Source organism: Macaca thibetana, chromosome 2 (assembly GCF_024542745.1).
Source record: "Macaca thibetana thibetana isolate TM-01 chromosome 2, ASM2454274v1, whole genome shotgun sequence".
Classification (NCBI taxonomy): Eukaryota; Metazoa; Chordata; class Mammalia; order Primates; family Cercopithecidae; genus Macaca; species Macaca thibetana.
This window is the reverse complement of record NC_065579.1, coordinates 63,220-77,110: the sequence shown is the minus strand read 5'-3', so window position 1 is coordinate 77,110 and position 13,891 is coordinate 63,220. Positions and strand designations below refer to the sequence as shown.

The 13,891-nt window shown below is 45.2% G+C and overlaps 1 protein-coding gene across 1 annotated transcript in view; it reads left to right on the top strand.

The window, feature by feature from the left end:
* POTED (POTE ankyrin domain family member D) overlaps window positions 1-13,891 on the top strand; it is an 89,172-nt gene that overhangs the window by 19,828 nt on the left and 55,453 nt on the right. The window contains 3 exon segments of the mRNA XM_050779072.1: window positions 649-760; window positions 10,086-10,274; window positions 10,277-10,652. Of these exon segments, the coding sequence (XP_050635029.1) occupies window positions 10,178-10,274; window positions 10,277-10,652 (473 nt within the window). The 5' untranslated portion in view covers window positions 649-760; window positions 10,086-10,177.

The following is a 13,891-nucleotide window of genomic DNA, read 5'->3' as shown; positions in this document are numbered from 1 at the left end:
TGCTGTATCAATTTGAATTTACTCCTGGGCACCCTCATGGTGTCCATTGGCCTGTGTTTCTCTGCTAATGCCTATCACAAATCATCTGGGTAACTAAAGCTTTGGGAAGTAATTTAAAATGGAAGAGTGTGACGGCACTCCACCGACTTTGTGTGTGTAGGAACTGCTTTGGGAATGTGGGGCACTTCACTGTCCCACAGGACTTTCAGAAATCTGTTGTGATCCTGTTTGGAAACAGAAATTTCACATGGTCTATGCCTTTACTTTAAGGGTGCAAGGGACCTTTGGACATACGGATCAGTGCTATTGTGATCAAATTGCAGGACCTCGCGTCTCTGTTTCAGGCTATAGTGAGGATTTCTTGGTGGAGAGAGCATCCTGATCACTCCTTCCCGCTATGTTGAATATGATGCTAGAAAACTCTTAAGCCTAGGCACCCTGCTATGCTGTAGAACACCAGAATTCTTGCCATTCATCTGAGCGTCACTTTGTAGCTGTTTCCAAGCCTCCCCTCAGCCTCTGGTAGCCACCATTGACGTTGCTACTCTATGAGATTCACTTCGTTAGATTCAACGTGCGTGAGTTCGTGCTGTGTTTGCGTTTGTCTTCCTCTGCCTGACTCATTTCCTTTAACCTAATGTCCTTCAGGTTTCTCCATCTTGCTGGAAGTGACCTGATGTCCAGAAATTGGATGGCTGAGGAGTATACCATTGTGCACGCATCCTTCATTTACTGCATTTCTTCCTCTGTGGATGGACAGGTAGGTTCCCTCCATACCCTGGTTATTGTCCAGAGTACTTCCTCAAACATGGGAAGGCAAATATCTCCTTAAGGTCCAAGTTTCCTTGGCTTTGCCGGCATACCCAATGTTGGGATGGCTGGAGGAACTGGTGGTTGTACTGCTGTTTCAGAAACCTCCTGCTGTCTCTCCCAGTGGGTATACAGATTTTCATTCCTACCAATAATGTGTGAGACTTTCTCTGTCTGCAAATCTACACTGCCCTTATCTTCAAAAAGTTGTATTGCTGTTCCTGGTCATACTCGTTCTCTGGGGAGTTTGACAGTATCTGAGTGTGGTTGGGATTTACATTTGGGGGATGATTACTGATGTGGAGAAACTTTTATTATCCATGAGTCTGTTTCAGGTCTTTTCAGAAACGTCTATGCCAGTCCTTTGGGCATTTCTAGCATGTGTATTGGTTTTTATGGTTTTTTCCACTTAGGAAACCATTAGTTTCTTGAATATGTTAGAGAAGAAGCCCTTCCAGATCCACAGTTTTCTATAATTTTCTCCCAGTCTGTGGGATGTTTTCTGTTGGGTTCACTATTTTCTCTCCTTTGTTGAAGCTGTGTGAAGCTCTGAAGTTGTCCTTAGTCTCACATGGTTACATTAGTTTTTGTTAGCACGGATTTCTGTGTCCCTTTGAGAAGAAAAGTGAGATGGCGAAGCCATTATATTCTATGGGTATTTGGTTCCTATGTCTTCCTTTTCTGTTTGTAGCTTAGGTTCACAGGTTCAAGTTTCCCCACAATAGACACGCAACCTATGTGTTTTCCTTGGAGATTTTGGTTTCAGAATTACCCTTTGGTGTTCCGTGGATTTTGTGTTGCTTTGTGTGTCTTGTGTAGAGGAAGGGTTTATTTCAGTCCTTTGCACGTGACCCCCCCGTTTCCTCAACCATTGCGCCTTTGGTGTGCTTTTAGGGGAAAAACAAGAATCCCATGGGTTCAGTGTTTATAACTTTGGGTTGATTATTTGACTCCTTCATTGTGTCCATTCGCTTATCTTTCTGTGTTCATGCCGCTAATGGGTGGATTGGGTCACTGTAGGCTTTTTGTTTTGTTTTGTGTGTTTTCTTGTATTGTATTCCTTTTTTTCTATTTGTTTCCAAAGCTGGGTTTTCTAGAATGATAGCTACTTGGATTGTGATCGAGGGGTACGCCTGCAGGTTCGCTTCCCTGCGTGGCATACAGCAGACTTGGGGTCCCAACGTATCGGTCACCCAGGAGGTGAACACAGCATCAGTTGGGTCTTTCTTCCTCCAAGGCTTCCTGTTTCCCTCCCGTTTCTGTCTGTTAGTACCCAGTGTCTTTTGATTTCATCTTTATGTTCATGTGTATTCAGTGTTGAGTTTCTGCTTACAAGTGAAAATCTGCAGTGTTTGGTCAATTCTGTTCTTGCCTGAGTTCACTTAGCAGAGTGGCCTGCAGTTCCATCCATGTTGCTGCTGCGAGCATGATTTTGTTTCTGCGTTTGATTTTCCTTGGTGTCTTTTTAGTATTTTAAAAACCTCTCATTTTCTGTTGGTAGGCATTTAGGTCAGGTCCATGTCTTTATTCCTGTGATGAGCACTCCTGTGAACATGCAGATGTCTGTGTCTTTTTGATAGACACATGCATTTTTCCCTTGGGTCGATACACAGGGTTGGATTGCTGGGCCGAAGGGTAGTTCTGCTTCCTTTCCCTCCTTGTTGTTGTTGAGAAATCTTCAAATTGCTCTCCACAGTTTGAGACCTAGTTTGCATTACTGCCAAGAGTGTAGCCGTGTTCGCTTTTATCTGCTGCTACACAACAAGTATGTTTTGAGTTTGGACAGATGACCATTCTGACTGGTGTGTGACGGCACTGGTACCCTCCTCTCTAATGATTAGTGATGTTGAGCATTTTCCTGTGTCTGTTGGTCTTAAAGGTCTTCTTTTTGCTAGTGTGTTTCTGTCATTTGCGCATTTTTTACTTGGGTTATTTTTCTGCTTCTTGATTTAGGTAAGGTCCTCTAGATTCTGGCTGTTAGAAGTTGGTCAGATGCTTGGTTTGGGGACGTTTTCTCCCATCATACAGGCTGTGTCTTTACGGTCTTGGCAGTTTCTTTGCTGTGCAGCAGGTCTGTAGTTTCTTAGGCCAGACTTGTACTTTTTGGTTTTTCTTGCATTTCTTTTGGGTACTAAATCATCTTTAAGTGGTTTGCAAAAGCCTATGTTGAGAAAGGTGTTTGATAGGTTGTCTCTTAGGACTTTTATATTTGAAGTCTTCTGTGTCAATCTTTGGTTCATCTTGAGTTAACTTTCCATATGATGAGAAGCAGGGCTGTAGGGTTAATTCTCCTGCACGTGGCTAGTCGTGTATTCCAGCGCCATTCATCGCATAGTGAACCTTTTCTTTATTTCTCATGTCTGTGGTTTTGTCAAAAGTCAGATGGTGGTAGCTGTGCCAGGCTGCTTCTGCATTTTCTATTTTGTCTAGGTGAAAGCTAGGTGGTTTTTTTCTGTTATGATCTGTTCTGATTTCTTGGGTTCAAGAACTGTTAGATAAATTTTAGGAACTGAAGAACCCACTTATATCCTCAAGGTTAGAAACCATCACCATCATCCTATTCTGTGATGCTATGGACACTTTTCCCTCAAGTCTCTCCTCTGGATTTATTTTGTGAAATTAGATTCTGAATCACATTTTGTTGCATAAACTGCTTGGGCAAAAAAGTTTTTTTTTCTTTAAAAGCATTCTTAGTATACATGGGTTGAAGAACAACAAACATGGCTCCTCTTTCCACTAGTCACACCATTACACTCCCTTCCAGCCTCTTTGCTGCTACGTATAGCCATTCAAATGAGCCCTGGCCAAGTACATGTGGGTAGAAGTTAATGTTTGGTCCTTGCAAGCCTGACCTGTGATTCTATGTCGTGATTTAGAACATAAAAAAGAAGTGAGACTTGCTGAATGAGACAAAAAGCACTCTTGAACGCTTCCTCTGACAAGCTCCAAGGCACACTAGTTGTCTTGCACTCTTTTGGACAGCTACTCATTTGTTGGACGATAATTTGCCAACATGGGGACAATCCATAGCATTTTCCACATGCATCTTCTGCTGCAGTTGCTCATGGTTTTGATCAAAGCTAGACAGTGACTGCTCCAGGAGGCTCAGACCCCAGGCCAGCATAGAGTCCTGTGGTTGAAGACAGGCTGGACCATCAGAGGAAGAAAACAAGTAGGCCTTTCTTCTGGATTTTTACCTTCTCTTTTTTCAGGAAACCTGAAGCTGGTTATATTATTCAGACATGATTGAAAAGAGATTATTTTGAGTTGTTTTGGTGGCACCAAGAAATGCGCCAATGTGACAGCCGAAAAAGCAGAGAGACCAAGGCATTGAGAGTGGGAAAGCCACTGATGATTCTGGGTCTGGTAGGGTTTTCGAGATTTCCCAGCCCCGAAACAGCCAAGCAGCTCTGTCCTGGGTTGTGAGTGGGCTCAGCCCCTGTGCACACCCATGCTTGGATTCTGGCACATATGGCACCCACAGGAGGCAGCGCCCCCTCCAAGAGATGGTTGGCAGGACCCTGTCTCCACATGCGAAGGCAGCACCCACACGTCCTCTACTGCTCCCAGTGCCAGTTGCCCACAGAGGTTCACGATGAGACCCAACCTGTAGGCAGAGTTGCCACCCCAGCCTGAGGCAAAGTGGACCTTTTTCTGCCAGAGGGGTCTGCTTTCCCATTGGCCAAAATGGCCTCAAATGACAGGGACAGAAGGCAGCACAAGTGCCCATTAGAGTGTCTGACCCGCCCGGTTCTGCTGCCACACATCTCCGGGGATGTCCCAGCAGGCACCCAGGCCTGGGCCACAGCTCACCCTACACTCAGAGGTGGGTAGCACAGCTGCCCGTGCAGGCCTCAGGGAGGAAAGGGAGAAATAGAGATGACAAAAGCAAGACACAATAAATGCAGCAAAAGCACACAAACACACACTGACACTCATCTGGGGCAGGCCATCCTCTCACCCATGACCAGCAGTGCAGGCAGCCGAGAGCCGGGCAGGAGTTGGTGCCGCCATCCCGAGTTAGGGCCTGGATCTAGGGCAGAATATAGAGTCAAGGGCCACTGACCTCAGGACCTGCAGGTTGTGGGGAGGGGATGCTGTGAGGAGAACTGTCCAGGTCACAGCTAAGTATGTCTTACTTCAGGAAAATATTTCAAACCGAAGTACATTTATGGAAGACTCCTGATGATATAAAAAAGTATGGTTTAGAAAATGTGAAAGCAATCACCGAACATATTCATATATTTTCATCTAAATTTAGATACAGAGTTTTTCTAAAACTGGGATCAGGCCAGGTGTGGTGGCTCAGGCCTGTAATCCTAGCCCTTTGGGAGCCTGAGGCAGGAGGATCGTTTGAGGCCAGGAGTGGAAGACCAGGCTGGGCAACATGGTGAGACCCCTCATCTCTACCAAAAATACAGAACTTAGCCAGGCATGGCAGCGCACCCCTGTAGTCCCAGCTGCTCAGAAGGCTGAGGCGGGAGGATTGCTTGAGCCTGCAAGGTTGAGGCTGCAGTTAGCCAAGATTGCACTGCTGCATTCCAGCCTGGGTGATACACCATCTCAAAAAATAATAACAGTAATTCCCGATTTCAATAACTGTTCTGGAGTTGTGTAAAAGAATACCCTTATTCTTAGGAAATGCACACTTTGGGGTAATTATGTCTATAGTTTACACTGAAATCATTAAAAAACATATGTTAACGGACAAAGTAAATGGGACAAAATGGAAAAAATTTCTCCAAATTTTAGAAATTGGTAAGTCTTGGTTAAGAGAAGGAGTCTTGGTACTATTCCTGTGACAACGTTTGAAATTATATAAAAATTTTAAGTTCCTAAAACTGGCTGTAGAACTGTATGCTCTGAGTGAGCGTTTATTTTGTAAAAGAGCGATTAAGACCAAAACTTTAATCAGTTGAAAATCTGATGAAATAAAAGTAGTAATATATTAGTGTTTTTGACATCAAATCATGGTAGAAGGGTGGTAACTTTTACAAGTTTTTCTCCAAGCACAGTACATGTCTGTGGATTTTTTAAGAATTCAACTTCCTGTAATTCTTACCTTCCTCCACCTAAAGTGACAGTTTACCAAATACTTTTGAGTAATGGTTAGATTGGGTTAGATTCTCAAGGCTTCCTCTTTAAAAGTCATACATTTAATTCGGGTAGTGAATTACTTGGCTGCTTTGTTCCTGTGAAAGAAGTATATAAAAATGTGCCCTTAGTAACACACAATGGGTTTCTCCTGACAGTTATTTCTAGTTATGCAGTTGTCTTACTATCTCAGCAAAGTCATTCTTAACTTCCTCCATGTCTCAGGTTGGAAATAGGAGCCAATCCAAGATCGATTAAAGACTTTAGGGCCAGGCGCGGTGGCTCATACCTGTAATCCCAACACTTTGGGAGGCCAAGGTGAGTGGATCATGAGGTCAAGAGATCGAGACCATCCTGGCCAACATGGTGAAACCCCGTCTCTACTAAAAATACAAAAATTAGCCAGGCATGGTGGTGGGCGCCTGTAGTCCCAGCTACTCAGGAGGCAGGAGAACCACTTGAACCTGAGAGGCAGAGGTTGCAGTGAGCAGAGCTTGCCCCACTGCTCTCCAGCCTGGAGACAGAGCCAGACTCCGTCTCAAAGAAAGAAAAAAAGACTTAAACGTCAGACCAGAAACTATAGAACTGCCAGAAAAAACAGGAAAAAGTTTTGAGAATATTGGCTTAGGCAAATAATTTATGAATGAGATCTCAAAAGTACAGGCACCAAAAGCAAGAACAGATAAGTGGGCTATAACTTCTGCACAGCAAAAGAAACAACACAGTGAAGAGACAGCCCCTGGAGTGGGAGAAAATACTTGCAAATTACTCCTCTGACAGGGAACTAATACGCAGAGTATACAAGGAACTCAGACTCCTGAAAAGTTAACAAAACAATGCCATTAAAAATTGGCAAAGGACGGGAATAGAGACATACAAATGGCTAAGATGTATATGAGAAAATGCTCAACGTCATTGATCAGGGAAATGTAAATCAAAACCACAGCGAGATATTATTTCACCTCACTTAGAATGGGTATTATTAATAAAACAAGTAACAGATGCTGGTGGGAATGCAGAGAAATGGAAACTGCTACACTGTCAGTAGGAATGCGAATCAGTACAAGCAGGATGGAAACCAGTGTAGAGAATTCTTAAAAAAAAAAAAAAAAAAGAAAAATAGAGCTACTGTATGGTCCAGCAGTCTCACTAGGGGGGAGGTATTCATCCGAAAGAAAAAGTTCAGTGTAACAAAGGGTAACTTGCATGCTTGTGTTTATCACAGCATTATTCACAATAGCAAAGATACAGAGTCAATGCAAGTATTCATCAACAGATGAATGGATAAGATGTGCTCAATATACACAGTAGAATATTTGGCATAACAAATAATGAAATCATGTCATTTTCAGAAATGGGTAGCTCTGGAAGTCATTAAGTAAAATAAGCCGGGTACAGAAGGACAAATACTGCAGGTTCTCACATGTGGGAGCTAAAACTTGATCTCATGGACACAGAGAATATGATGGCAGTTACCAGAGGCCAGGAAGATGGGGTGTGGAAGGGAGAATGAAGAGAAGTTGGCAATTGGGTACAGACCTGCAGTTAGAAGAAATAAGCTATAATGTTTGACAGCAGACTATGGTGACTAACAATATGTGCAAATATTCAAAGTAACCAGAATACACATTTTATGCATGTAACAAGCATTTGTATGTACCCTACAAAGAGGTAAAATATGTGTCAAGAAGATGGAGAGGTTATGCCCCAGCCTCGAGAGGGGCTCCTTGGATCCGCACACCACATCCTGCCCACCTGCATCCTCTGCTGCACTGTGCTGGTCGTATCTGGGCCTTCATGCTCCGGTCCCCAAGGCAGGTGGTGCTGACTCAGGTGGCCACACTGTGGATCTGGGTGTTGGTGGCCCAGAGGGTGGGTGCTAGAAGCTTCCTGCTCTTCTTGTTCCACTGGGACCAGGTGGAGCCAAGCAGTGACAGGGTACCACCCTCTTGACCAGATCCTGGAACACAGGAGTGTCACCTGGCCCCTCCTCATCCCAACTTAGTGCCCAAAGTACCCCTGGGCCCGGCATGGCTGGGCTGGAACTCGGGGATGCAGCTCAAGCCTTGTGGCATCTCTGGGTTCTCTGTCCACTGAGGGTGCCCTGGGACCCAAAGCTGCCGGGAAGAGATTGGCTTATCCTCATGCCTGGCACCCCAGACTGTGCTTCCTGGTCCATCGCCCTGGTCACATTCCCCAGGGCAGCTCAGGGCTTTGTTTAGGGATTTACCGTAGTCAGGTGCCTAATAAGTGCTGCGACCTGCAAGGCCATGTGGGCAGATGGGAGGTGCTCTTCGGTGAGCACCCCCAGCAGCCAGCAGGGCAGTCCCCCACGCAGGCGTCTCGTGCTCTGCTTGTGTTTGACTGTTACAGCACTTCATGTCAGGGACAGCACCTCCCGTCCCTCCTGTCAGGAAGGACACAGACAGCAGGTGCCTGAGGGCAAGGCATTTGCCAGGTAACACAGGCTGTGAGTGCTGGAGCCGGGATTTGAACCCGAATCATGGCACTCTGTATGGGGCAATGGAAGATGTGGGGATGTCCATGCAGGGAGGAAGGGCAGCCTGGTCCCACTGAGCCCAGCTGGAGGAAACTGCTCAGCCCGCAGCTGGGGAGAGAGCCCAGGAGGCCAGGCTTCCCCTTGCTTCCTGGCTCGGGATCACAGAGGGACAAGGGAAAAATTGTGTGTGTGTCTTTTTTCTTTTTGTTTCGTTCAAAATTTAGTTTATTATCAAGCAAGAGGAGCTTAACCCTGCATGTTAGACAAGACTTCAGTTACAAAACAGTCTTTTTTTTTTTTCACTTGTGACTGGCTTCCCCTCTACTTTTTTTGGCAAGTGCAGGTTGGTGTCCGGGCTCAGAATCCATTTTTCCTCCCACACCAAAGCACCTACTGGTTTGGGTGAAGCAGCCTGGTTGGAGCCTGGCTGCATAAGCAGGAGGGTTGAGGTGCCACTGCCCTGGTCCAGCTCAGATGCCAGCACCAGGGAGGCTCAGTGTCCTGTTCCCAGGATCTGCACAGGGGGGGACTTTCTGCATCTCCCCATCAGTGGGAGGTGCTCCTCCAAGCCTCCTCTTGCCAGCCTGCACCCAGCAGCCTGTACCTTGACCCTATTGCATGCCCCCCAGGAGCAGAGCCCCCCAGGCCAGAAGCCCCACAGCTGTTGGCTCTGGCTTGGACACCGGGCAGGAGGCACCGGGGCAGGAGCTGGCCGTGATCCTGTGACCACAAGTGCCCCCTCACTGATGGTCTCATGTTCTGTGTGCGGACCAAAGAGGAGCAAGTGTGGAAGGCGTCTCAGGCAGGTGCTGGGCTCGGTGGGTGTTTTGTGGTCCGCAATTTTGAGGCTATTTGCAGCCAGCTCCCTCAGCCTGAGTTCCGAGCTGCAGCCGCTGCCACGCACAACGGCACGGCCGGGAGTGTCTTGGGGGCTTTCTTCATAGGAGGCTGTCAGCATCCTCAGGTTCCAGGCGCTCAGGCCCAGTCCTGCTTCGAGGCTTTTTTCCCCCCACCGGAGGCTTCTCATTGGCCTGAAAGCTCGGCTGACTCCTGCGAAGTTTGCTGGGAACACAAGGCTGTCAGCGACATTCGTGGCGCCAAGACTTAACCATGCGGTTTGCACGGATCCGCCACTGTCTGTGCCACGTGCACTGGTGCCACCTGAGATGCACACGCACGCCGCACGCGCGTAACGGTTTGGCTGGCCTGTACCGGCTTGGCTGGCTTGTAGCGGTTTGCACACGCACGCCGCACGCGCGACTGGTAACTGGCTGGTTTGTAGCGGCTTGCACGCGCAGGGCACACGTGTAACTGCTTGGCTGGCCTGTAGCGGCTTGCACGCGCAGGGCACACGCGCGTAGCGGCTTGGCTTGGCTTTGCGTTCTTGGCTTGGCGTCGATTGCTGGGCCTGCTGTTCCTCCTTGGACCTCCTTGGATTGACGTTTTCTCCTTTGGGTTGTCGTTTCCTCCCTAGTTCCTTTGCTGGGCTTGACCTTTTCTCTGCTGGGTTTGGCATTCCCTTGGGTGGGCTGGGTGTTTTATTGCGGGGGGGGGTTGGCCCTTCCTGGGGTGGGCGTGGGGTTGCCCCGGGTGGATGTGGGTTTTCCCTGGGTGGGGTGGGCTGGGCTCCCCTGCTGGCGTTGGCAGGTTTTGGCTGGGATTAATCTTTCTCTTCAAACAGATCGGAAACCCGGAGTTACTGCTAGTTGGTGAAACTGGTTGGTAGACGGGATCTGCTCGCTACCATCAGCCTCCCCTGGCTGTTAAAAGCAGATGGTGGCTGAGGTTGGTTCCATGCCGGCTGCGTCCTCTGTGAAGAAGCCATTTGGTTTCAGGAGCACGATGGCCAAGTGGTGCTGCCATTGCCTCGGCCCTGCCGCAGGGGGAGCGGCAAGAGCAACGTGGTCGCTTCTGGAGACCAGGACGACTCCGCTGTGAAGACATTCAGGAGCAAGATGGCCAAGTGGTGCTGCCACTGCTTCCTCTGCTGCAGGGGGAGCGGCAAAAGCAACCTGGGCGCTTCTGGAGACCAGGATGACTCCGCTGTGAAGACAGTCAGGAGCAGCAAGAGCAACGTGGGCGCTTGGGAAGAATACGACGACAGCGCCTTCATGGAGCCGAGGTACCACGTCCGTCGAGAAGATCTGGACAAGCTCCACAGAGCTGCCTGGTGGGGTAAAGTCCCCAGAAAGGATCTCATCGTCATGCTCAGGGACACTGACGTGAACAAGATGGACAAGCAAAAGAGGTAACCGGGCCTGGGCTGGGAGGAGGAGGGACGTGGGGGGGTGATGGGGACAAACCCTCCTGGCCGGGGAGGAGGGGGGCTGCTTTCTTGTCTCCGCAGGCCCCACACCACCCTGGGTGTGGAAACCTCAGCGAGGTCAGAGGTCAGGGCACAGGTCCCTTTGTGAGCAGCAACACAAAACAAAACTTGAGCTGATTTCCAATCCAATTATAATTTCCCTCACAGAACACTAATAGATTGTTTTAAAGTGATTTAACTCGAAAAATTAAGTTGATGCAGCAGATAATTTTTAATGTACACATTTTAAAGCAATGTTCTATATATTATAGAAAAGTATATTGAGAACTAAGAACGAAGCCCCATAACATATCAACTTCAAGGCTAAATATTCTTCAAATAAAATCCAGTATGGATTTTTTATCAATGTACCCTATGTAAGTATGTTCTTTACTGAGGAACCTTAGAAGGAAACTGAAATGGGAAGCAGGTTCGTGTGCTTGAAAAGGAAGATTGAATTTTCTGAAGATGTAAGCTTTTTCTATTTATCACTTTTACCTATGCCAAATAAAAATAGCAAAGTTTTAGAGTTTTTACACATGCTGTCTTTTATTATTGTGATAAATTATTTTTTTGTAACAGAATGGAAAAAGACTTGCTTTTCCAGATATCAAAATGTGCGTGTGCTATTTCCACAAATTGTTCACTAACAGCTGAAAAGATCAGTGAGTAGAACAGAATAGGAAATCCAGAAATACCCAAATATATGTAAGAATTTAGCACTTGATAATGGTGATGTTTTGTATTATTTAAAAAAGGTGGATTGTTCATAATTCATTTTTGGAGAAAACTAGCTAGATTTTTATGTCACAAAAATAAGAGTATAGATTAAAAATTTTAAATACACAAAAGGAGAAACATACCAGAAGAAAACACAAATGCTTATATGTATATGCAGATATATATATATAAAATTTTTTTTTTTTTGTTGGAGTCTCACTCTGTTGCCCAGGCTGGAGTGTAGTGGTACGATCTTGGCTCACTGCAGTCTCTGCCTGTTAGGTTCAAGCAATTCTCTGCTTCAGCCTACTAAGTAGCTGGGATTACAGGCGCCTGCCACCACGCCTGGCTAATTTTTTTTTTTATTTTTAGTAGAGATGGGGTTTCACCATCTTGGCCAGGCTGGTCTTGATTCCTGTCCTTGTGATCCATGCACCTTGGCCTCCCAAAGTGCTGAGATTACAGGCGTGAGTCACCGTGCCCGGCCTATATATGCAGATATAATAAAATAAGCTCATTAAAATAAGCATTTTAAAATTGGGCATAGTACTTTTTAGCGTAGCTACCAGTGACCTGCGTATGTAGGAAAACAGTGTTCCTGGTAGGAGAAGGAATTTAAGTTAGAGAAATGAAATACTGTTTTCTACTTAAGTTAGAAGAGGAATGAAAGGCTGGGTGCAGTGGCTCACGCCTGTTATCCCAGCACTTTAGGAGGCTGAGGCAGGCGGATCACAAAGTCAGGAGTTTGAGACCAGCCTGGCCAGTGTGGTGAAACCCCATCTCTACTAAAATTACAGAAAATTAGCTGGGCATGGTGGCATGCACCTGTAATCCCAGCTACTCAGGAGGCTGAAGCAAAAGAATTGCTTGAATCAGGGAGGTGGAGGTTGCAGTGAGTCGAGATCACGCCACTACACTCCAGCCTGGGCGATGGAGTGAGAGTCCATCTCAAAAAAAAAAAAAAAAAAAAGGAATGAAATACTGTTTTCTATCCACAAAGTTTGTGAGGATGAAGAATAGTGGTACGTATATAGTTGTTCAAAGTTTAAGTTGCTGCAGCTTTTCAAACAGACACTTTAGTGATAAGAACTACATTTTAAAAATGTATATGCTTTTTACTTATCAATTTCATTATACTGAAATACCTTTATGAAATAGATACATCTGTTTTTCTTAGTATTGCTTAAAACAGCAGTGTATTTAGAAGAATTCATAGATTTTATGAACAAATTTCGGTGCATCCATAAGATGGAATAATAAGTAACTATTGAGGGCGTCAGTAGATACAGAGATATGTTGACATGCAAAGATGTACTTTGCTATATCAAGTGAGAAAAAAATCTGTTATACATATACACAAACAATCTGCTCTTGTGTTAGCTGAAAATATGTAGAAAATATAATCAAACTTATGTCTGGGGATTCGTAAGTGAAGTTTTTCCCTTTCTCTTATCTGTGATTTCTGCAATGAACATCTGAAGTTTAGTTAAGGTTCATTAGTAATGAAATAATCCTTGGGAAGAGAAGGAATATGCTGCTTGCATAGATACAACTAATTTCTCACATTCTATTATTTATTTTTATTTCTGTGGATGACTCTCTTCTGTGAACTTTTATCCTCTTCAGACGTAGAGGGATTCTGTTTACCTGTTCCTGTAGATTTTATTGTATATACATTTTATTATATAATTATCTTTTCATTATATATAGGTTAACATGTGTAAAAAGTATGACATTTTAGTTGAGTTATATACTTGTGAAAATTAAAATAGCAAATACAAATGATTATTACTATTGCACATGTATTCTCCTACTCTACAGCAGTTTTCTTTAAAAATATTGAACTCCCAAGCTGCGTTTATCCATTCTTTCAATCCATTTAGTCATCAGACATAAGCCAGACACCTATTATGTGGCAGACATATTCTACTATTTCTCAGGATCCTTCCATCTTTGAAAACTTCATGTTTACCTGCTGGGCATGAGCAAGCTGAGAGATTTAAAGTTGGAGCATTAGGACTTAATCTCAATTGAAGCTTTTCCTCCCTCCTTTCAAACAAAAGCATTTCTGAAGGTAGAAAATAGTAAAAGATAACCTTTAATTGCCTTTTTGAACATTTATAAGTCTTGGATAAAGACTATTTTAGTTGTTTTAAGAACTAAAATGTGGTAGATAACCAGCAGGGAATACTATGCAGCCATAAAAGAAAGAACGAGAGCATGTCCTTTGCAGGGACATGATGGTGTTGAAAGCCATTATCTTCAGCAAACTAACATAGGAAGAGAAAACCAAATACTGCGTGTTCTCACTTACAAATGGGAGCTAAATGATAACACACAGATACCTAGAGGGAAGGAACACACGCCGGGCGGCCTATCAGAGGTGGAGGGTGGGAGGAGGGAGAGAAGCAGGAAATAGAGTGAACGGATACTGGCTTAACGCCTGGGTAATGAAATCATCT